At 36.7% G+C, this 20,954-nt stretch overlaps 2 protein-coding genes and 1 long non-coding RNA gene across 3 annotated transcripts; 1 reads left to right on the top strand and 2 right to left on the bottom strand.

Annotated features, from left to right (window-relative positions):
- Nucleotides 1–1,148: 1,148 nt before the first annotated feature.
- Nucleotides 1,149–5,318, top strand: LOC121989112 (CBL-interacting protein kinase 1-like). The gene is made up of 13 exons (XM_042542961.1): nucleotides 1,149–1,509; nucleotides 1,598–1,660; nucleotides 2,851–2,922; nucleotides 3,025–3,132; nucleotides 3,253–3,333; nucleotides 3,424–3,477; nucleotides 3,574–3,699; nucleotides 3,779–3,991; nucleotides 4,269–4,373; nucleotides 4,542–4,658; nucleotides 4,744–4,812; nucleotides 4,896–4,970; nucleotides 5,069–5,318. Exons 1-13 carry the CDS (start codon nucleotides 1,312–1,314, stop codon nucleotides 5,177–5,179), a joined length of 1,392 nt encoding a protein of 463 aa, XP_042398895.1. The 5' UTR covers nucleotides 1,149–1,311; the 3' UTR covers nucleotides 5,180–5,318.
- A 1,314-nt stretch (nucleotides 5,319–6,632) lies between these two features.
- Nucleotides 6,633–19,427, bottom strand: LOC121989100 (meiosis regulator and mRNA stability factor 1-like). The gene is made up of 3 exons (XM_042542944.1): nucleotides 19,052–19,427; nucleotides 7,269–8,877; nucleotides 6,633–7,192 (listed from the first exon to the last, which is right to left on the bottom strand). The coding sequence occupies exons 1-3, from the start codon at nucleotides 19,323–19,325 to the stop codon at nucleotides 7,003–7,005; spliced, it is 2,073 nt and encodes a 690-aa protein (XP_042398878.1). The 5' UTR covers nucleotides 19,326–19,427; the 3' UTR covers nucleotides 6,633–7,002.
- Nucleotides 13,548–19,045, bottom strand: LOC121989106. Its single transcript, XR_006114181.1, has 2 exons — nucleotides 18,723–19,045; nucleotides 13,548–18,642 (listed from the first exon to the last, which is right to left on the bottom strand). It is a non-coding gene; the product is annotated as an uncharacterized LOC121989106 (long non-coding RNA).
- Nucleotides 19,428–20,954: the final 1,527 nt, after the last annotated feature.

Raw genomic sequence — 20,954 nt, 5'->3', positions numbered from 1 at the left:
ATCTTTCCCATCATACTCTCTCTCCTCACTTTTTTTTCTCATTACACTTTCTCTCTCTTCATCCTCTCCCGTCGCATTTTCTCTCTCATCATACTCTCTCTCATTACACTCTTTTTCCTCATTTTCTCTTATCACACTTTCCCTCTCTTCATTCTTTCCCATCACACTTTTTCTCTTATCATACTTTCTCTCATCATTCTTTCTCATCATATTTTTCTCTAACATCTAATTTTTTCTCTTATTTTCATTTAAGGGTAAAAAAGGAAATTTTGATTTATTCCGAAAGAAAATATTCAATTAACCAAACATTTCTTTTAAGAGTGATATACATACTCATACTCATTTACATTCCATAACACTATGATTCATATTCTGATTTATATTCCTAAGAAAATACCAAATGTCCCCTGAATTATCATATTACCCTTGTTTTTTTTAATTACACCTGAATTAGAATTTTGTTTTTTAAAAATAAACGGTCATTTTCTTATCAACTTCAAAAACTAATTAGTTCATCTAATTGCGTTGTCCTGATACCAATTAATTTAGATGGAAATGGTAGTTGATATTTGACATGTCAATAAATAAATGATATTATTTTTCCCCCCTTTACCGTTGATCCTATCTTAAGTCAACGACACTCGGCCCAATCAAAATTAAGCTAAATTGCTATGTTTTCGAAGAAATTTGTGTGCAAATTACCTTTTTTTATTAATTTAATTACACATGATTATTATTTAATTCTATAGCTTGGCTTATACTTATTGGCTTTGCAACTTGTTTTTTCTTCTCTTTTTCCTCTCCCAAATATCTGACTGGTTAATTAATTAATTAATTTAACCAATCAATTAATTTGTTAATTACGATAAGTATCATAGAAAGGAAACAGAATCGCCAGCTGCGCAATTCTATCCACTTCTATTCCACGAAATTTGCATTCCACACCCTCAACTATTTTTCATTCATCAAGAATCCCGAATAATTTTAGAATCATCAAAATACGCCCTGTCATATTTATATTTAACGTTCCATTATAAAAGCTGAAAACCTATAAAAGGTACTTTCGCAATATGAATAAATTATAAGGGGTAGAATGAAATTTAATTTTTTCCCTAAATAGTACTACTACTGCAGCAAAATACACCCGAAGGAAAGCTCATCGCCACAACCTCCCTTCCGGCCTTCTCCTTCCCCTTCCCCTCTCTCTATATATATCCCATTCCTTTCTTCCGACCAGCGAATCGATTGCCTCTCTCCTCGTGTTCCGGCTATTGACCGCTGTCATCGATCGGAGCGGAGTCGAGGTAGATAATGAAGGAGGGAGAGGAGTCAGAGGGGAGGAGCAGGCCTGGAATGCGATCGTTGCTGTCGAAGTACGAGATGGGACGGACGCTGGGCGAGGGCAACTTCGGGAAGGTCAAGTACGCGAGGCACGTTGAGACCGGCCGCTCCTTTGCCGTCAAGATCCTCGACCGCAAGCGCATCCAATCGCTCAACCTCGACGACCAGGTTAGTTTCGTTTCGGTCTCGTTTGCTCTAATTAACAGAGCAATTCACTTGTCGCCGTCGTTGATTTCTCCGGGAAACGTGGAAACAGATCAAGAGGGAGATCGGCACCTTGAAGCTTCTCAAGCACCCCAACATCGTCCGCCTGTACGAGGTCCGTTTCTTCGAGTTCCTCCTCCTCGATTTAGAATATTGCTAGTTTTCCTATTCCGTTTTTGAGTTTTTTTTTAGGTATTTAATGGAGTGATTGAGTCCGATGTGATTCGATAAGTTGATTGTGAGAAGGAGAAGGCAGTTATTTCGCGTGGATAAACATGACCCGGAGAATGGCTGTTTTCATATGTTCTTGGGTTTGGGGGATTTTTTTTTTTTTCACAAAAAGTTTTGCTCGCGTGATACGGCGCGGATTGGCTCCCCCTCCCGTCGTCGCCTTTAGTTTGGTTACGATCTCTTTTTGTTCATAAAAGGATGGAATAGACCCAAATTATTGAGGTACCCTTTTAGCGTGGGACCCCAACATCCCCATCCGTCCGGTGCCGACACGCTGTCCCTGCTATTTTACTCCATCGTGCTCTGTTCAGTGTCAGACGCACAGTGCTTCGGCTCAGCCTCTGTAATTGGTGTCACGGACGACCACAATCCTTGGTCCGCTCCATATCAGGGGTTATTCATACATGAAATTTCATAGATTTCATCTGTATATAAGGTCCATAAAACCCAATGAGTTCAGGATACTGTGATTTATCTCTCTCATGATCCTTGGGTCGGATGCGATGGAGGCGCTGAAGACGAACGATTTCACCTTTTTGCCACATAAAGCCCAATGAGTTGGTCTGGATCTGGACCATATCCAGAGGATCCGTGCTCGTCGCCAGCAGTTATCAGGAGTGCGATTGTCTAGCACTCATTTAATTATAGAGAATTTTTGTCTGCAGCATTGTTTTGTGTCTTAACTAACACGGCGGCATTATTTTTTTCGGCAAAATTATTGAGTATTTTTTTTTTGGCTATTTAGTGGTGTCGAATTGTTAAATTTCATAACTTTGTTACCACTAATCTCCGCAACCCACTTATTAAGCGGTGTAGAATATCTTATGGACCTCTAGATATTACTACAATAAGCAAGGGGTCAAGCTTCTTGATTTACCTCCATGTCCATGGGCCGGTCGTCCATCTTTTGCTACAAGGATGTAGAATATCTTATGGCCTACGGCTGTACTTTAATTTCACTATATATATCAGAAAGTTCTAAGCGAAAAACTGCATCATTGTCAGTGGTGACGAATTTTAGAAAGATACTTTTTATCGTTTAGCTTTTCATGATTTATTTTGGTCATGTGACAGGTGTCCGCTAGCAAAATCAAGATTTACATGGTCCTCGAATACGTAAATGGTGGCGAATTGTTCGACATAATTGTAAGGAACTTCGACCAGTGACTTTATGCTTGTTCTTGCATTTCGAGATGCAGGGTTCCTAAAGTTGGTACCCTCTTCTTGTTGTTTGTTGATCTATTGAAGCCGGCGAAGGGACAGCTTTCCGAAAAGCAAGGACGACATTTTTTTCAACAGTTGATTGATGCGATTAGCTATTGCCATGATATGGGTGTTTACCACAGAGATCTAAAGGTTCAATTACATAACTATGGCGTTTCAAGTTACACCCTAGCATATGATTATAAGATGCAAGCAACCAGATTTTTTCACTTGTTAGATAATGATTCTTGACTCTCTTTTTTTTTTAAACAGCCGGAAAATGTACTTGTGGATGCAAATAGAAACATAAAGATATCTGATTTCGGTCTCAGTGCTTTACCTCAGCATCTTGGGGTATGCCATTCAATCTTCCAAATGAAACAAAACACAGAGCAATCTATCTATTAACATACAATTTGACTAATATCTTGCCTTGTGCATCAGAATGACGGCTTGTTACACACAACATGCGGAAGCCCAAACTACATTGCTCCTGAGGTACATATTCAACTCATACAATACCTTCCAAGATAAAGATTTAGAACGTGTTTAATTTCTTTGCGAGTCTTAACAGTTCTCATGATCAATGACTAGGTTCTCTCCAACCGAGGTTATGATGGTGCAAGGTCAGATATATGGTCGTGTGGTGTCATTTTATATGTTCTTCTCACTGGTTATCTTCCTTTCGATGATCGAAATCTTGCTGTTCTATATCAGAAGGTAAATTTTTGAAGGATGAAATGATACAACGGTGAACCAAGTTACTTTTGACTCATTTTAATGTGCCTTGTTTCTTCAGATACTTAGGGGAGATACAAAGATTCCCAACTGGCTCTCTCCTGGTGCTCAAAACATGCTTAGGAGAATTCTCGATCCAAATCCTGTTACTCGGATAAATGTGGCAGGAATCAAGGCAGATGAGTGGTTCAAGCAAGACTATGTACCAGCTGTCCCGAACGATGGCTATGGCGATGAGGAGATACTCTTCCATAACTCTCTTCCAAGTAAAGAGGTAAAAAGAGCAATTTGATGACAAACTATTGTTTTTACACTATCATGCACTTCTTTGTAAATTTGTTTTTTGAAAGGAACAAGGCAGGAACATATGCATAATGTGTTACATGAAACTGGTACTGAATTCATAAAAAAGTTGAACTTCAGTAATAATAATAATTATCAAACAGAATGCCGCTTAGGTGACACTGATATTAATTAAGATGTATATCAATCTAAAACAGAGAATTGTTAATTGGATGCAGCAAGAGAACTGATTTTTTTTTTGTCTGCAGGATAATGTCGCAGATGAAAATGAGACTTCGCCCAGCCATATCAATGCATTTCAGCTGATCGGAATGTCTTCATCACTTGATCTTTCTGGTTTTTTTGAGAAAGAGGTAAGGATGTTAATCAGTACATAGATCGAACTGTGAGAAAGCTATGGTCTAAACTTAAACGAATTTTTTTTTTAAAAAAAAAAAGGGAAAAAAAATATTCATTTTCAGGAACAACCAGTTGAAGTTATCTGGATGATTAACATTCTATTGCCTTGTTTGCGATTACAGGATGTCTCCGAAAGGAAAATCAGATTTACATCAAACTATGCGCCTAATGTTTTGTTTGAGCGTATAGTGGACATTGTCACACAAATGGACCTTCAGGTTCTGAAGACACACGACAAAGTTAGTAACTCCTTGATATTTTTCTCATTGGCATTGCCAAACTTTCATTTCAGAACGAGGAGTTAATGTTCTTGTTCGTTATCAGTTGAAAGTCGTTCAGAAGCAGGACTCAAAGAGGCCCAAGAACGTTGGATCACTCTGCGTTTCGATAGAGGTGACTCAATGCATGAGCTAGATGCAGAACTAGTCGATTCCCTAATTCAAAGAATTTTAGTTATCATTTAATGTGGGATGCAGGTGTTCGAGGTCAATCCATCTTTATGTGTTGTAGAATTGATGAAATCACGAGGTGATTCTTCATGGTATAGGAAGGTACTAAATTTACTTCTGGTTCAAACTCCGAACTCTGGGATTCAGAACTCCCACTTCAGTGATGGCTTAGTTCAACTTCCCTTGGTTTTCATTCACAGATGGGCTCAAGGTTATCAGAAGAGTTGGGCGTGGGTAAAGACCAGAAGCCATCGGAGAGAGAAATGACAACACCAGAGGAAGCGGAGGTGCCTTCTGCTGCTGCATTGTGACACAGGATAATTTTGAAGTGGGTAGTAGGATTATGAAGTGAATAGGGGTTGTACAGAAGCCTAGGAGCTTTATGCATGGGACGATAAATATTTTCAATGGAAAAAAAAATTATCAATCAGATTAATAAACTTATAACAAGCAACGTCAATAGCTTCATAGATGTAAAAAAACGCATGTCTGTGCCTAAGAGCATCCATATTAATTATCTTATGAAAAAATTTTATCTTAAATTTTAAATAGAATAGTTAAAAAAATTTTACATCAACTATTCTATCAATTCTTTAAATTTAGATTTGATGAATAATGATTCTCTAAATTTAAGAAATTAAATCACTATCCTAAAAATAAAATAATATTTCTTTTTAATCTCTCTTCTTTCACTCAATTTTTTCAATCTCTCTCCTTCCATTCAATCTTAAGGATGAGTATTTAGTATGATGGAAATAAATTAAGGATGATGGAAATTTTAAGGTATTTGATTTAGTATGTAGTGAAAAGTAATTGTCTAAATTTAATAAAATAGGTCATTTATCTTAAATTTTAGATATAATAATAAAAAAAAAAATGATATGGATAGTCTAAGTGTAAAGAATAGTTAGACACGCCTATGCATGACTCAAGCATAGTACTTAATGAAGCGTGCTTAAACTCGTGTTTTTTGATATTTAAATTTTATTAGAAATATTTTAACAGAAATTACTTGTATATATATTTAAATTGTAAAAATTTATATTTAAAATATTTTCTTTTAGTAAGAAGTGTGTCTCACCTTGTGTCTAAGGTTTAAGGTTCGACTGCACCTATGTATTTTTAAAGGCTCATGCTGTAAATAACTATGAATAGTTTGTTAATCTATCATAAAAATAGTGACACTATTTAGAATTTTTTACTATAATCTATCGCTTACAATAATTCTCTTTCATGTTAAAACCTTGCATTAATTAAGTAGACAGGAGTACAGAAGACGAATTAAGTAGACAGGAGTACAGAAGACGAATAACAGAATGTATATTACACCAATATTTTTGAATGAAAAAATAACAAAAAAGAGACAGCAATCAGCAGAAGCAATGTCGACGTTTTCATAAGAAAACTAATAAGGATTTTAATACGTTTTCGTGTATCTTTCTTTCTGCAGTGCACGATTGCTAGATTCCTTTATCCTATATAATGAAATCTAATAAAGTTAAAATGGGATGATACCCAATCAAGAGTACTTATGAAATCAACAGACACACTGAGTGTGCCCAGCGCGATGGCAAGCAACAGGATAGTATGTATACTCATACAGGGAGAGTTCAATTGAACTCTCTTTCATAAGGCATATCACACGCTCACACGCTTTTCAAATTTACCTCGTGGCAATTTGTAGGGTCGGATCGTCCACCTCCAAAATTAGTCAGATAGCAAAAGCTAAATAATTGGTTTAACAACAAAAAAAAAAAAACCTCGTTGATAGTAAAAGCATATCACATAAACATATTTCAGTACAAGAACTCAATGAGTATAACAGCAACTCAACATCTTTGGCATGCCGTTTGCCAATAGCACGCATACAAGCTCATTGTCTTCAACTAATAACATAATCTAGTAGCACATTCAGAAGAATGTGTTTGACCACCAAATTACCTAGCTTTACTTGAAAGCATTTAGCATATTTCTATAAGTTTTTACCGATTAACAGTAAATAACAATATGTAGCAAACTTGTAGAGAATGAGCTGATCTCAGGTGTGCTATCCTAGATTTTGCATACAGATAACATGTACTGAAACTGCATTTCCATTTTTTTTTTTGCATCATCATAGTTTAGGACGGTTATCTCATTTGCCACTCATTCCCATATCTGTGTTTTTATCTGCATATGGTAAACTGAAAGATAATGGCTGCCAACCCGATAGGTGAGGCACAATCCACTTTTTCACATCAGTTATAGCTTGCAGTATCTGAAGAATTTCACCTAAAGTAAGATGGTTCAGGCATGATTTTTTAATAGCTATTGCTGCTTGATACCTGCACAAGATTATCATTGTTGATAATATAGATGTGAAAACAAAATGAAGCATATCTGCAAAGAAAAGAATGTTACCTGCTTTGTGATGCCGCCACTGAACGGCGTCCTTCTATTGACGATAGAAACTTAAGCACTGTATCCCAAGTAGCCTTTGGATGTTTAGCATAAATATCCATAGTATTAACCCATTTCCAGAGTGTAATGTTTTTTTCTACATATAAAGGCAATTTACCGCCCAACATATGGACCACAACATGTTGATGTTGAATAGCATAATCTAAGGCTGCCTTAATGTCGAAATTCTGGATATTCATTTCACCATACCAAATACAATCAGCTATATTTGCTTCTGTCGGAATCATTTTGTCAACTTCTAAGATATGCAAGGCATTTAAAATAATCTGAACCTCAGAACTTGGCACAGGGCGCCCTGGGTTATTCGAAAGCCCATCTTGAGACATAAATTTGTTTGTTACTGGTGAAGGTAGAGGTGGAGGTCTGTGCATATATTCAGAACTCCAAGAGCCATTTTTCTCTGGACAAGAACTCATACTTGGCTTGTTTGGGTTTTGTTTATAGGATAGGCCATTTCGATTACCACTGCTGGAATATTCTGAGGCACCAGGCCTAACCACTTCAGATTGGCTAAATGGGCGAATTGATGGATTGAATGGACCACGGGAATAGTATCGCGGGTCATTATAAGAGTTTGAGGTAGCATAGTTGTAACTTGGAGAATTTGCTGACGACAAATTCCCATGTTGATTATTAGGTTGTGGCGGCAGCAAATCACTTGGTTTTAGTGGATCAGGCCCATGCGATTTATGGTTACTAGAAAAGATATTCCCATGTTCTACAGCAAAAACAGGCCTAGGTGCAGTATATTCTGCTACATGGCCATTAGAATATTCAGGCCAGTTTCCTTCTGCTAAATGGCTACTAGAAGAATCAGGACAGTTTCCTTGAAAAAACTCATGAGGAGCCACCTTAAAAGGCATTGATTCAGAAGGGTGACAAGGTGGCATTTGAGTTGATGACTGATAAAAAGGAATAGAATTCTTCAATTGGGAATCATCCTGGAATTCAGGGCTAGGTATAGTTGAGAGAGACACTTGCTCAGGATTTTTCATATTGTTGCTAAATTGTTGGCTACTAACGTAATCTGGAAGACCTGATCTTATTGGAGGCAGATTGACCGTGCTTGGCGTCAAGGTTATAACACTAGTTGACCGGGTAGGATTTGATTGTTTCCTTTGTTTCCATTTTGTGCGATTATCAACTTTAACATTCGCACAAATTCTATGAGTGCCTAGACTTCCTGCTGTAGTGGGATCACTAGGGTATTCAGTCATTCGTTCATGATCAGCAGAACATCGACAATTTATATCTTCACTGACAGGATTACCAATTGACACATTGTTAATATAAGGTGGCACAGCCAATGGTTTCCCACCAGTCACAAGGTCCTTCCAGTTCCAAACACTCTTTGCTGCTGCAACAAGAGTTTGTGATACATTTGGTGGTTGAGCAAGAAGAATGTTGTACCTTCGAAAACTAAGTTGGTGGAGAGCATTTGAGAAGTCACGATCACCAGATATTAATAAGTAGTTGGCAGGCGGTGGATTATCAACTGCCCAAAGTAACATGTCAACCAAAATCTTCTTATCGCTTGCATCTTTAACGCCTGTGTTACGGAGATGAGGATAAATATACAAATGGACTGTAAACAAACCTTCTGAAACAACTCTATACTATTCAAGAAATAAGATCTCTCCAAAGAAGAAAAGCAGACTACATAGCCAAGTGATATATTAAAATTAGTGCACACTAATCAAAATAAGATTGTAACATGGAAAATCTATATTTATATCAAATTGTAACTTCCACTAGTTTATGTAATTACATTTTATGTCTCCCTTCTCCATGTAACTAAGCTCCCACCTACAAACTGACCGTCTATCATCAAAAAGTCCAGCCTAATTTTAGAAGCATCTATATATATCTTTATATTTTAGTAGTTTGTATTTTTAGATAGTAGAATTCCCTTTCCGGGAACTAATTTTTCAACAATAACAATAATAATCAAGTCATATCCTACTAGGTGGAGTCTATTATATGGATCATTCTACGTCATAAGATTCTTCCCCTACTATATCATCAACCAAATCATATCCCACTAGGTGGAGTCTATTATATGGATCATTCTACGTCATAAGATTCTTCCCCTACTATATCATCAACCAAATCATATCCCACTAGGTGGAATCCGTTATATGGATCATTATACGTCATTGGGTTCTATCCCCTACTTCTATCATCATCTATATTTAACTAAATTTTATATTGCTTTATTGTTGCTAATCAAGTATTTTTTTTATCTTCATTTTCCTCGTTTGATGTGCATATTTATCATAGTTTCATATAATCTAACTAGAGCATTTATTGATCATCTAAGTACATATTTGTATAATCTTAAACATGTTTCTTAGAGATTTTCCCTCAATTGATGCAACTCCGACTCTCTCAAATGTTTTCATTTTTTGTCTTGTCGATCCTTGTATCTCCACATACCCACCTTAACATCCTCGTCTCTACAATTCTCATCTTCGGCTCATGTGCTCGAGTCATAGCTCAATATTCAACTTTATATAACATAGCAAGTCTAACCATCGTTTTGTAAAACTTTTCTTTTTTAGAAATACTTTATGATCACATAGAGCACCTGAAGCTCTTCTTCATTCAACTATCCTGCTTATATTCTATATAAGACATCTCTCTCAATCCCTCCATCCTTTTGCAAAAAAAAGCTCCTAAATACTTAAAGCTCTCAATTTTAGAAGTATCTCATATTTTAAAAATTCTCATTACATCATATATTATTAAATTCTATATATTATGACTTCACTCTACTGAGCCTCCCTTCAACTTCAGTGTTTACCACCAAAATTCAAGTTTATCATTTACTTCTTCGCGTGTCTTATCTAACAAAACAATATTTACAAACAACATGCATCATAGTACCGTATCTTGGATGTGTCCAGTAAGTTACTCTATGATTAGTGTAAAAATATAAGAACTTAGAGTTGATCCTTAATGTAACTCTCTTTTTATGGGAAACACTTCGGTTAATCTGCCTGAAATCTTCGCTCTTGTCGTTACATCCTCATACATATTCATGATTAGTTCAATATATGTTACACTAACACCTCTCTTTTCTAAAATTCTTCATATAATTTCTCTTGGAACTCTATCATAAGTTGTTTCTAAGTCAATTAATACAATGTGTAGATCTTATTTTTGTTCCCGATACTTTTCAGTTGAGAAGATGTATAACTTTTATTGTCGACCTTCCAAACATTAATCCAAATTGATTTTCGATCACCATGATTTCCTTCCTTAATCATTTTTTATTACTCTTTCCCAAAATTTCATGGTACGACTCATTAATTTAATACCCCTATAATTTGCACAATGTCGTACGTCTCCTTTATTTTTATATAAGAGAACTAAAATGCTTACCCTTCATTAATCAGATTTTTTTCATTTTCAATATCAAGTTAAATAACTTTGTAAGTCATTCAATACCTTATTTCCCTAGACACTTTCATATCTCTATTGGAATATCATCTGCTCCAACTACTTTTCCATTTTGCATCCCATTTGAGATTATACTACTTTTAATAATTACCTAAATTAAATTGGTTATCTAAATCTTCATTAAATTATGATGACAATAGCTCAACCACCGCTCTTTTATTTGCTCTCATTTACTAGTACCTACGTCTTATTTGGACAAGATTTCTTGTCTTCCTTTCTCTCGCTTTAACTATTCTATAAATGTCTTTTTCCCCTTCTTTTGTATTTAATTTTCGATATAAGTGTTCCAAAGTTCATTTTTTACTTCATTCATTGCTTTCTTAGTTTCTTTCTTGACTACTGTATTTGTTTTTAAGTTTTCCTCATTTTTATAAAGATATAATGCCTTAGAAGTTATTCGTTTTTATTTCACTTTCCCTGTATTTTCTCATTTTACCACTAAGATTATTTACTTAGTTGATGCATGTACCTTTGATTCACCGAGTACACTTTTGGCTACTATTTTCAACTTTGATACCATCTTATCTTATGTCGTATTCGAGTCGTCGTATATTTCTCCTAATAATTGTACTTCTACTCGCTCCTTAAATATATTTTGTTTCTCATTCTTAAATTCCACCACTTAATTATAAAAGTCATGCATATTTTTCTTCTATTAATACTATGTTTGAACACTACTAACTTATGTTAGGTAGTTAAGTTTTCTTCGAAGATAACCTTATAATTTTTATAAATCTTTCTATCTTTCTTTCTAACCATAAAAAAATCAAGTTGCAATTTATTATTATATTCTTCTCTTTTCTTAAAAAATGTATTAAGTCATCTGTTATCGCAAAATCTAATATAGTTTTTCCTTCTTCATTTCTTGTTCGAAATCTATGGCTCTCATGTACCCTATCATATTCCTATTTTTTCACTCTTGTATGTTTATTTAGATCTCTTAGTAAAATCATTTCATTTGATGAAAAATTTTGTAATACCTCATCTAGGTGATCCCAAAACTTAGATTTGGTGTCTGCATCTAATCATATTTGAGGTGCATATATGCTAATTACGTTAATAATTTCTGTCCTCACTACTATCTTGAGAACTATAATCTTATCCCCTTTTCTAACTACTCGTATAACTTCATCTTTTAACGAACTATCTACGATAATACCTACTTTATTTCTTATTTTACTCCTACCTTTATACTATAACTTACCTTTATTGTTTTTATCAATGAGCGTTCTTATGTCCATGTTCCAAATCTTAGACCATTAATTTTCTTATAATATTTGATCTTATATAACCTCTGGTATGAGAACTCTTGCATATTGTTAGGTAGCGGCCCTTATTGATACGTTACAATCGATCTTGTAACAAGAACTCTTACACATTTAATACTACACCCGAATTTTTATAGAGATGTAGCAGTCCTTGCCCAACAACACGCTCCTTTCGGAGAACAACCTAACATTTGCGCAATAGTTTGATGGATCCATTCATTGAACATTTACGTGAATTCAACATTAGTTGACAACCTAATGCAACCCTCACGCTTTCTCATCCAGGCTTGGGGCCGGCCATGATGGACTTTCGAAGAACTAATTTTAGATATCTCAAAATTTGAAGGACAACATTCATATTTTATATCTTGTTCGCCAGTATTATGCATAAACTGACACAATATTTAAAGTATAGGCAAGATTTAGTTTTGTGCAAGTTAATTACATAATCTTCCAATATCTCTTCCTGTCCATTGATGTCCAGTAGTTCCTGGCTTGTCTTAGTACACAATTTTAGATCCTCTTCCACTAAAGTGTCAGATTGACATACTGGCTTCATGTAATAGATCTAAGGCATACTTTTTTTAAGATAAGAAAATCCCTTTACTTGATCGAGATACTTCAATTTTCAAAAAATATTTTAAAAGCACCGAGTCTTTCATTCTGAATTCCTTAGACAAATATGACGGCAAATCTTTCATTTTTTCTGGATTGTTGCCTATGATGTTCACATCATCCACATATATAATGTGCAGCAATTTTTTCCATGTCATTTTAAAATAATAATAATAATATGTGATCTAAATTACTTCGTTTGTAACCAAAGATTGTCATAGATTTGGAAAAGCGTCCAAGCCAGGCTAACATTTTATTGTAGTCAATTTCATTGGTTTGGTTAGTCTTATGACATCCAACTGAGTAGATCATGAAAAATCATAATGGAAGCTTCTGGAAACTCAATGTAAGTAATAGATCGTATGACCTCACAACAAACTAAAGAATAACACTCTTCCGAACATAGAAGTGGGTCATGCCATAAAATTTCTCATCAATGATGATAAAAATATTTATCTAATTCAGAACAAAATATATGTGCTCAAGTTCACTAAAAGGCCTATCATACGTTGGATCATCGAAATCCTTTATGGCTACTTTATAACAATAATTTAGTTACCAAAAAATTTCTAGTAGTTCCCATAATATACTAAGAGCTCCCAACAATATACTGAGCGGGATTAGGCACCTTGTTTGACTAAGAAGGCTTTCTGATGCAAAGAATAATATGCATCTCATTATTACCATCACAAAAAGCTTGAATACTCTAGATTTTATGAGCAATGGGTATATGAAAATAATGCTTCATGATGTCAGGAGCCAGATATCAGAAGTCAATGTTTTATCTTTTGATTTACCATTTTTTACCTCTCTTTTCCAATGCAACAGGTGGAGCACTTTTATCCATGATGTAGGTTAGTTTTTCTCACCCAACAATATGCATCTTTATCAATCGATACTACACATTGTAAATTTTTTCAATAAGTGAACGCCTACGGCCTACATTAACTATTTTTTTTTAATTATTTTCTTTCCTTTTTTGTTTTTTTTCCTTTTTTTAATCAGTAACAGACACACCATGATATTATCTTTTTTAGAGGGTGTTTTGTATAGAAAGCTTGCAACTTAATGACTTGGCATTGTAGTGGATCTTGGCACTAAAGGATGAGGCTTAGTGTTGGCAGACGCAATTGCTTCTTCTTGAGGAAGGAGCAGGCGATGCAAGAAGCAATGAGTCCATGTCAATCCTACAATTCAAGCTCAACCAACAACAGTATTTGAAGAGAGAATAGAAGACCAACCAACAAAATTGATAGGATTTGAAGAGGGAGGAAAATTTTGGCTATGATACCATGAAAATCAGAAGGACGAGTTAGTACTTTTTGTTGTTATACATCTTGACTGATCCAATAGTGGAGCCCCCATCGGTGTGGTGCAATGGTAAAACACTCAAAAGGACCAATAAAGAGACCCATGGTTCAAATCCCAATAGGGACGAATATGATGGAGGTCGGCTTCTAAGTGTGCATAAATTGTACTTCGGATTTACCTGGTAAGCGAATAGGGCGTAGGTCTTCTATATATATATATATAGTCCCCAAATGGCTCCCTAGAAATCTACCTATACAATCATCTACACAAATTAATAAAATCAATTGTCAATCTTCTATACAAGACATGTTGACGGGTGACTCATATTTGGATGAAAGTCAATGCGATGGATGTCATAGAAGAAAAATCTGTTAAGATTTTTCGTAATAAAATTCTGTTACGATTTTATATAACAGAATTCTATTACAATTTTTCATAACAGAATTCTGTTGTAATTTTTTATAACAAAATTCTGTTACAATTTTACCGGATTTTGGGTTTATGTACTAGTTATAGGGATCATTGTAAACCTATTGTACAATCATAAGAATCATTGAATGTGATTCTCTTGAGTAGAAAGAATTCTAATAAAACTTCGATCGTTTTTGTGAAGTAGGCACACTGCCAAATCACGATAATTCTTCTTTCTCTTCTTATTCTCCTTCCTCGTGTTTGCTCCTTTCTTGTGCATCTTTGCCTCGTTGTTCCGCGCGATCTCTTTCTCTCTTCCTCTTTTGCTACATTAGAGGTTGAGAGGTGTTGCCCCCTCTTTACACAACAATTGGTATCAGAACTACAGGTTTTGGCAGATTTCTTCAATATGTCGACGACGACTTCTGCGAAGTTTGATATGGTGAAGTTTGACGGAACCGGGAACTTCGGATTATGGCAGAGAAGGGTCAAGAATTTGTTGGTGCAACAAGGCATGGTGAAGGCGTTAGGAGAAAGGAAACCGAAAAGCATGGAGAGATTAAATTGGGAAGAACTTCAGGTGAAGGCAATGACAATAATCAGGCTTTGTCTTACGGATGATGTGATGTACCGTATCATGGACGAAAAATCACCAGTGGCAGTTTGGCAAAAGTTGGAAAGTCAATACATTGACAAACAAATTGTATCTTAAGTACAAATTATTCGGGCTGAAAATGACAGAAGGAACCGATCTGAGCTAGCACATCAACGTATTCAACCAGAATATAAGTAATCTGAAGCAGGTTGATGTGAAGATCGAAGATGAAGACAAGGCGCTGATGTTGTTGAATTCTCTACTTTCATCTCCTACGTACGAGAATTTAGTTACTACTTTTTTGATGTGGGGTAAGGAAACTCTCAAATTGGAGGAGATCATAGGTGCGTTGCTAGGTTTTCACCAATGGAAGAAAATAAGCGATAAAGTTTCTCAGGGAGAAAGACTTATGATAAATAGCAACCAAGAGCGTGGTAGGAGCAAATCTCGACATGGGTTAGGTAACAACAACAAGGCTCGTTCTAAGTCGAGAAAGAAGAAGGTGATCACGTGCTACAAATATGGAGGCAAAGGTCATATTAAGAGAGATTGTCCAGAAATAAAGAAACATGTTGCAGAGAACAAAGGTAATTCGGCAAAGTCAGCAAAAATAGTTGCAGAGGAAAATTCATAGAGCGGTGATGGAGATATATTATCAGTTATGTCGAGTTCGAAGTAGCTGACGGATGTATGGATTTTAGACTCTACATATTAAACAAGGATTGATTTGACACCTATAGGGTAGTAGATTCTAGTTCAGTATTGATGGAAAAAGATGCGTTATGCAAAGTTATCGGTAGAGGAAACGTCAAAATCAAGATATTTGATGGTGTGATCAGAATCCTATGTGATGTTAGATATATACCAAAGCTAAGGAAGAACTTAATCTCGCTAGGGCACACTAGATGATATTGGTTGTAGTTACAAATCAATAAGCGGAATGATAAAAGTCAGCAAGGGAGCTCTAACGGTAATGAAAGGACAAAAGTTAGCAGAGAATATCTATAAGTTAATAGGGACTACAGTTGTAGGTAGAGTTGTCTCGGTAGAATCTGAATCTGACATTATTGGCTTATGGCATATGCGGCTAGAGCATATGGGTGAATGTGGAATGCTAAAACTTCACATGAGAGATTTATTGAAGGGTGTCAAGACGTGCAAGCTTGAATTCTACAAATTCTATGTTCTTAGAAAGCAAAGCAAAGTGCAAATCAAGACGGCAACAAATAAGACGGAGGGGATTCTAGACTACATACATACAGATCTCTGGGGTTAGCCAGTGTAACATCATGTGGAGGGCTTGTATTTTGTGAGTTTTACTAATGATTACTCACGAAAGGTCTGAGTATATTTTTATGCGTCACAAGTCAGAAACTTTCACAAAGTTCAAACTGTGGAAAACTGAAGTGGAGAACCAAACCGGATAATGAGACATTTCTCGATTCGCAAGACACCTCAACAAAACGGGGTAGTGGAAAGATTGAACAGGACTATCATTGAGAAGACAAGATGTCTCAGGCTAAATGCAGAGCTAGCAAAGAATTTCTGGGCGGAAGCAATTAACAGGGCATGTTATCTCATTAATAAATCACCAAGGACAGCACTAGAAGGCAAAATATCAGAGAAAGTATAAACAGAAAATTAAGTAGATTACTCTCATCTTCGAGTTTTTAGATGTCCAGCTTATAAGCACATATCTAATAAGAAAAAATCAAAGTTGGATGCAAAGTCAAAGCGATGCATTTTTTGGGGGTATAAAAAAGAGTTAAAGTTTCAAGCTTTGGGATTTTAAGGTAAACAAGGTGATGATCAGCAGAGATGTAATGTTTGACTAGAAGGCTATGCTACAACGTACTCAGGAAGAAGGAAAGGAAACACCACAGAGCAATATGGAGAAAGATGTCGTGTAGGTGGAGCTACAGACTGATAACTCTGATGATTCTAACTTAGAGCACACATTATAGTTGGTGGCAGAGCGAGAGAAGTTGTAAAACCACCCACTATATACGGATTTGAAGACTTAGTATCTTATGAACTTATCACTAGTAGCGGAAACCCTACGTCTTTTCGGGAGGCGATACACAGCTGTGAGAAGGATAAGTGGACGGATGTTATAACAGATGAGAAAGTTATAGGGTGCAAGTGGATATTCAAGAATAAAGAAGCAATGTGGGAGAAGAAGTGAAGTTCAAGGTTCGGTTGGTAACAAAGGGGCATTCACAGAAAAAAGATATTAACTATAAAAAAAATTTCTCTCCAATAGTAAGACATACGTCAATTAGAGCGGCGTTGGCTTTGGTGGAACATTACGATTTGCAGTTGGAGGAAATAAATGTGAAGACGGCATTTCTTCATGGAAATTTGGAGAAACAAATTTTTATGTCACAACTGAGGGATTTAGTCAGACAAGAGTGGTTGGTTTGTAAGTTGAAGAAATCGCTCTATGGATTGAAGCAATCTCCTAGGCAATGGTATAAACATTTTGATTCATACATGATTCAAAATAGATATAGGAAATGTGAGTATGATTACTGCATATATGTGAAGAGCCTTGAAGATGAAGTACTGATTTTCTTACTACTATGCATAGATGACATGCTTATTGTTGCGAAGAAGATGAAAGAGATCGACAAATTGAAGAGGCTACTTAGCAAGGAATTTAACATGAAAGATTTAGAAGAAGCCAAGAAGATTCTTGAGATGGAGATTCACAGGGATAGAGCTACAGGGAGATTATAGTTGTCTCAACGTAGCTATGTGGAAAATGTGTTGGATAGGTTCAACATGAAGAATGCAAAGTCGGTGAGCACACCCCTGGTGCATCACTTCAAGTTATAAGTACACAGTGTCCAAAAATGAATGACGAGATCCAAAAGATGTCAAAGGTTCTTTATGTCAATGTAGTTGGTTGTGTATCATGCGAGAACCAAGCACATTGATGTGCGGTTTCACAATATCATAGAGTCAATTGCTTTTGGAGAAATTCAACTTGAGAATGTTCACACTGCAGACATGCTGACAATGTTGTAGACATGCTGACAAAGCTAGTGACCACAGAGAAGTTCAAGCATTGCTTGAACTTGATCCATATCTCTAGATGCTAGAGGAAACCTAGACCAGAGGTCCAGGTGGAGTTTTGTTCAGATACTCGTGTTTTTCGAAAGGGTGAATATTCGCCAAGATGGAGATTGTTAACGGATGGCTCATATTTGGATGAAGATCAATGCGATGGATGTTATGAAAAAAAATCTGTTAAGATTTTTCGTAATAAAATTCTATTACGATTTTATATAACAGAATTCTGTTATGGTTTTTCATAACAGAATTTTGTTACAATTTTTCATAATAAAATTCTGTTATGATTTTACCGGGTCTGAGATTTATGCACTATTTATATGGATCATTGTAAACCTATTGTACAATCATGAGAATCATAGAATGTGATTCTCTTTAGTAGAGAGAATTCTAATAAAGTTTCGGTTGTTTTTGTAAAGTAGGCATGCTACTAAAACACTTTAACTCTTCTTCTTTCTCTTCTTCTTCTCCTTCCTCGTGTTTGCTCTTTTCTTGTGCGGCTTTGCCTCGTTACTCCGCGCGATCTTTTTCTCTCTTCCTCTTCTTCCGCATTGGAGATTGAGAAGTGTTGCCCCTTCTTTGTGCAACAAGACAAAAGAACTAATTTTCAATAAAATCAATTGGCAAGTTTTACCAAATCATTGATTATCTCAGCACCTCATCATGATGATTACTTTAGTCATCTGGCAATCTTTGCCGCATTCTTGTTTAGGTCTTGTCACTTTCTAGCCAGCGGGGATTAACGAAGAACAAGCATGAAGTATTAAGAAGTTCCCAGACAATCAAAGCATATATGAAAAACAACAAAAGAGTTGAAAACTCAATAATGAAACCCCAAAAAATAAAGATAAAATTAAGGCCTTACCATAGGATAGAACAAAACAGGCAATTTGGGCACACTTTAGGGCAGAAAAAGAAGATCCACAAACCACAACGTCGAGAAAATTATGGTTTACCATAGAAAGTAAAGCATCAAGAAATTTTACCGGCGGGGACGTGGTTAAGCGCGATGCCGGTGCTATTGAGCGCTTGTTGCACGGACTGGGGTATCTTGTTCGTGTCTCCGAAGGCGGAGATCGAGACGGGGCCGCGGTATCCCAACGCCGCCAGCGCCGAGCTAATGTTCTGGGCAATCAGGTGCGAGTCGCATACCTTCGGGACTTGGCAGTTCTCGATATCCCACCACACCGACGTCTTCACCGTCGCATAGTCATCCTCCAAAGCCAGGCCCGCCGCTACCGATCCTCTGCCCCCTCCCATCGCATATCCTCCCTTCTCTACAACTAGGGTACCAGCGGGGATCAACGGATTGCGGCGGCCATCCCCTCCCTCCCTCTCCTTCCCCCTCCCTCCCTCGTCGCTGTAGAATTAGAGTTGGGCCGATGGGTACGAGGGTTTATTTATTTATTATTACTCAGTGATTGACGCGGCTATGGACTCGGTACTCGGTAGCGGCCCGGTTTTAGGATCAGCTGTTATTCATAATGCACGAAACACCTTTTCCGGTCTTTTGGTTGGTGAGCTTATAAATAATAAAAGTAATCGTAAAATATTAATTTTTTATTGTATAATTTAAAATTCGGGATAGGTTTTTTTTTTTTTCTCTTTAAGTATATTCTATCCTAATGGTATCTTTGATTCAATTATAACTTTATTTGATTTAGGTATTGATCGATTATATAAATGAAAGATGCTCGCACATCATTAAAACTTCAGGAAAAGATGGAATCATATCATCTTGGAATCCTAGGGTTTTTCTTCGTTCAAGGATTAAGAAAGAAATTTTTCCAAAATTATCCTTGCAGTTCGCACAAAGGAGGGCAAGCGACTATCTAGGCGGGAAAGGAGCGAAGCTGGCGAACAAAGGGGTCGACCTCCTCCACTCCACCATGGTTGGCTCCGCCTCCAGTTTCACCATTGGCATATCCTCCCTCTACTACTACTCTTCCCTTGTTCACTCTTCCCCCTCGGGCACTGGTGGCCTCCTCCAGCTCCCTGCCCACTAGGGGCCTCGCTTTCCCCTAGTTCTCCACCACTTCGAGAGTTCCTCGTGCTCTTCCCGTCTTCGTCCCCGTCTCTATCGCCTCTCCCAAATCCATTCTCAACGAGGAGGCTTTCAAGAGCTTCCATGGCCTCCCCGAGTCTCCGCTTGAGGAGAGCGACAAGGATGAGGAACACGTCACTGACTCCTACAACTCCGAGGAGGACGAAGAGGGAGAAGAGCGCTTCGTTGTCGGTGTGGACTAGGATGAGCTCTCTATTGCCATATTAGCACTGGCAGAGCCTGGAATCATAGTCCACCTGAGCTAAAATTGTCATCCGGGTTAAAAGTTCTTTTTTCCCTTTAAAAATCCAAAATACAAAGGGTGAATAAATAAAATCAACCTAATCATCAATTGGACCCCCGAATTATAACCCGAGCAAGCCAATGCTGGGCTCCGCCATTGCATATTAGGCCTGTCACAGCAGCTAATTAGTACCCTCGAGAAGTGAGGGATTACCACCTGTTCCTTAACCTCGACCTCGGTGGTGCTCGTCGGCGGTCGCCACCAGTCCCACTCGCCTACAGAATGCGTGACTGCGTGATAACAAAAGGAAAATACGATAAAGTGACTGTGTGGTTTGACTTGCTTTTCCTCCATTGAATTATACTGTCTTTTTTTTTAGTTTGTTTTTTATTTGTTCTAAGTGTTAATAACTATTGTAGAGTTTAATAGAAGAAATTTTAAATTACTATTGTAATTCTTTTCCACACAAGTTTTTAGATTACTCCGTCTAAGCTAGGCATGGAAGGGGAAGATGAGAGATAGACCCATGGTGCACCTGCTCGTTTATTTTACTTAAATATTATTAATTTAATTTATTTAAAAATCAATTAATCAAATATTA

This window comes from Zingiber officinale, chromosome 1B, assembly GCF_018446385.1.
Source record: "Zingiber officinale cultivar Zhangliang chromosome 1B, Zo_v1.1, whole genome shotgun sequence".
Taxonomy (NCBI): domain Eukaryota; kingdom Viridiplantae; phylum Streptophyta; class Magnoliopsida; order Zingiberales; family Zingiberaceae; genus Zingiber; species Zingiber officinale.
Note: the sequence above shows the minus strand (reverse complement) of the source record. Positions and strands in the feature narration are given on the sequence as shown.

Bases quoted from the DNA above. Each gene is read 5' to 3' on its own strand.
- LOC121989100 (XM_042542944.1), bottom strand. From the start codon at position 19,325: ATGGGAGGGGGCAGAGGATCGGTAGCGGCGGGCCTGGCTTTGGAGGAT. The intron at 8,878-19,051 runs GTAAAATTTCTT...TCCGTAACACAG, and splicing joins GCTTAACCACGTCCCCGCCG to GCGTTAAAGATGCAAGCGAT. The intron at 7,193-7,268 runs GTAACATTCTTT...AATCTTGTGCAG, and splicing joins GTGGCGGCATCACAAAGCAG to GTATCAAGCAGCAATAGCTA.
- LOC121989112 (XM_042542961.1), top strand. From the start codon at position 1,312: ATGAAGGAGGGAGAGGAGTCAGAGGGGAGGAGCAGGCCTGGAATGCGA. The intron at 1,510-1,597 runs GTTAGTTTCGTT...ACGTGGAAACAG, and splicing joins CGCTCAACCTCGACGACCAG to ATCAAGAGGGAGATCGGCAC. The intron at 3,992-4,268 runs GTAAAAAGAGCA...TTTTGTCTGCAG, and splicing joins ACTCTCTTCCAAGTAAAGAG to GATAATGTCGCAGATGAAAA.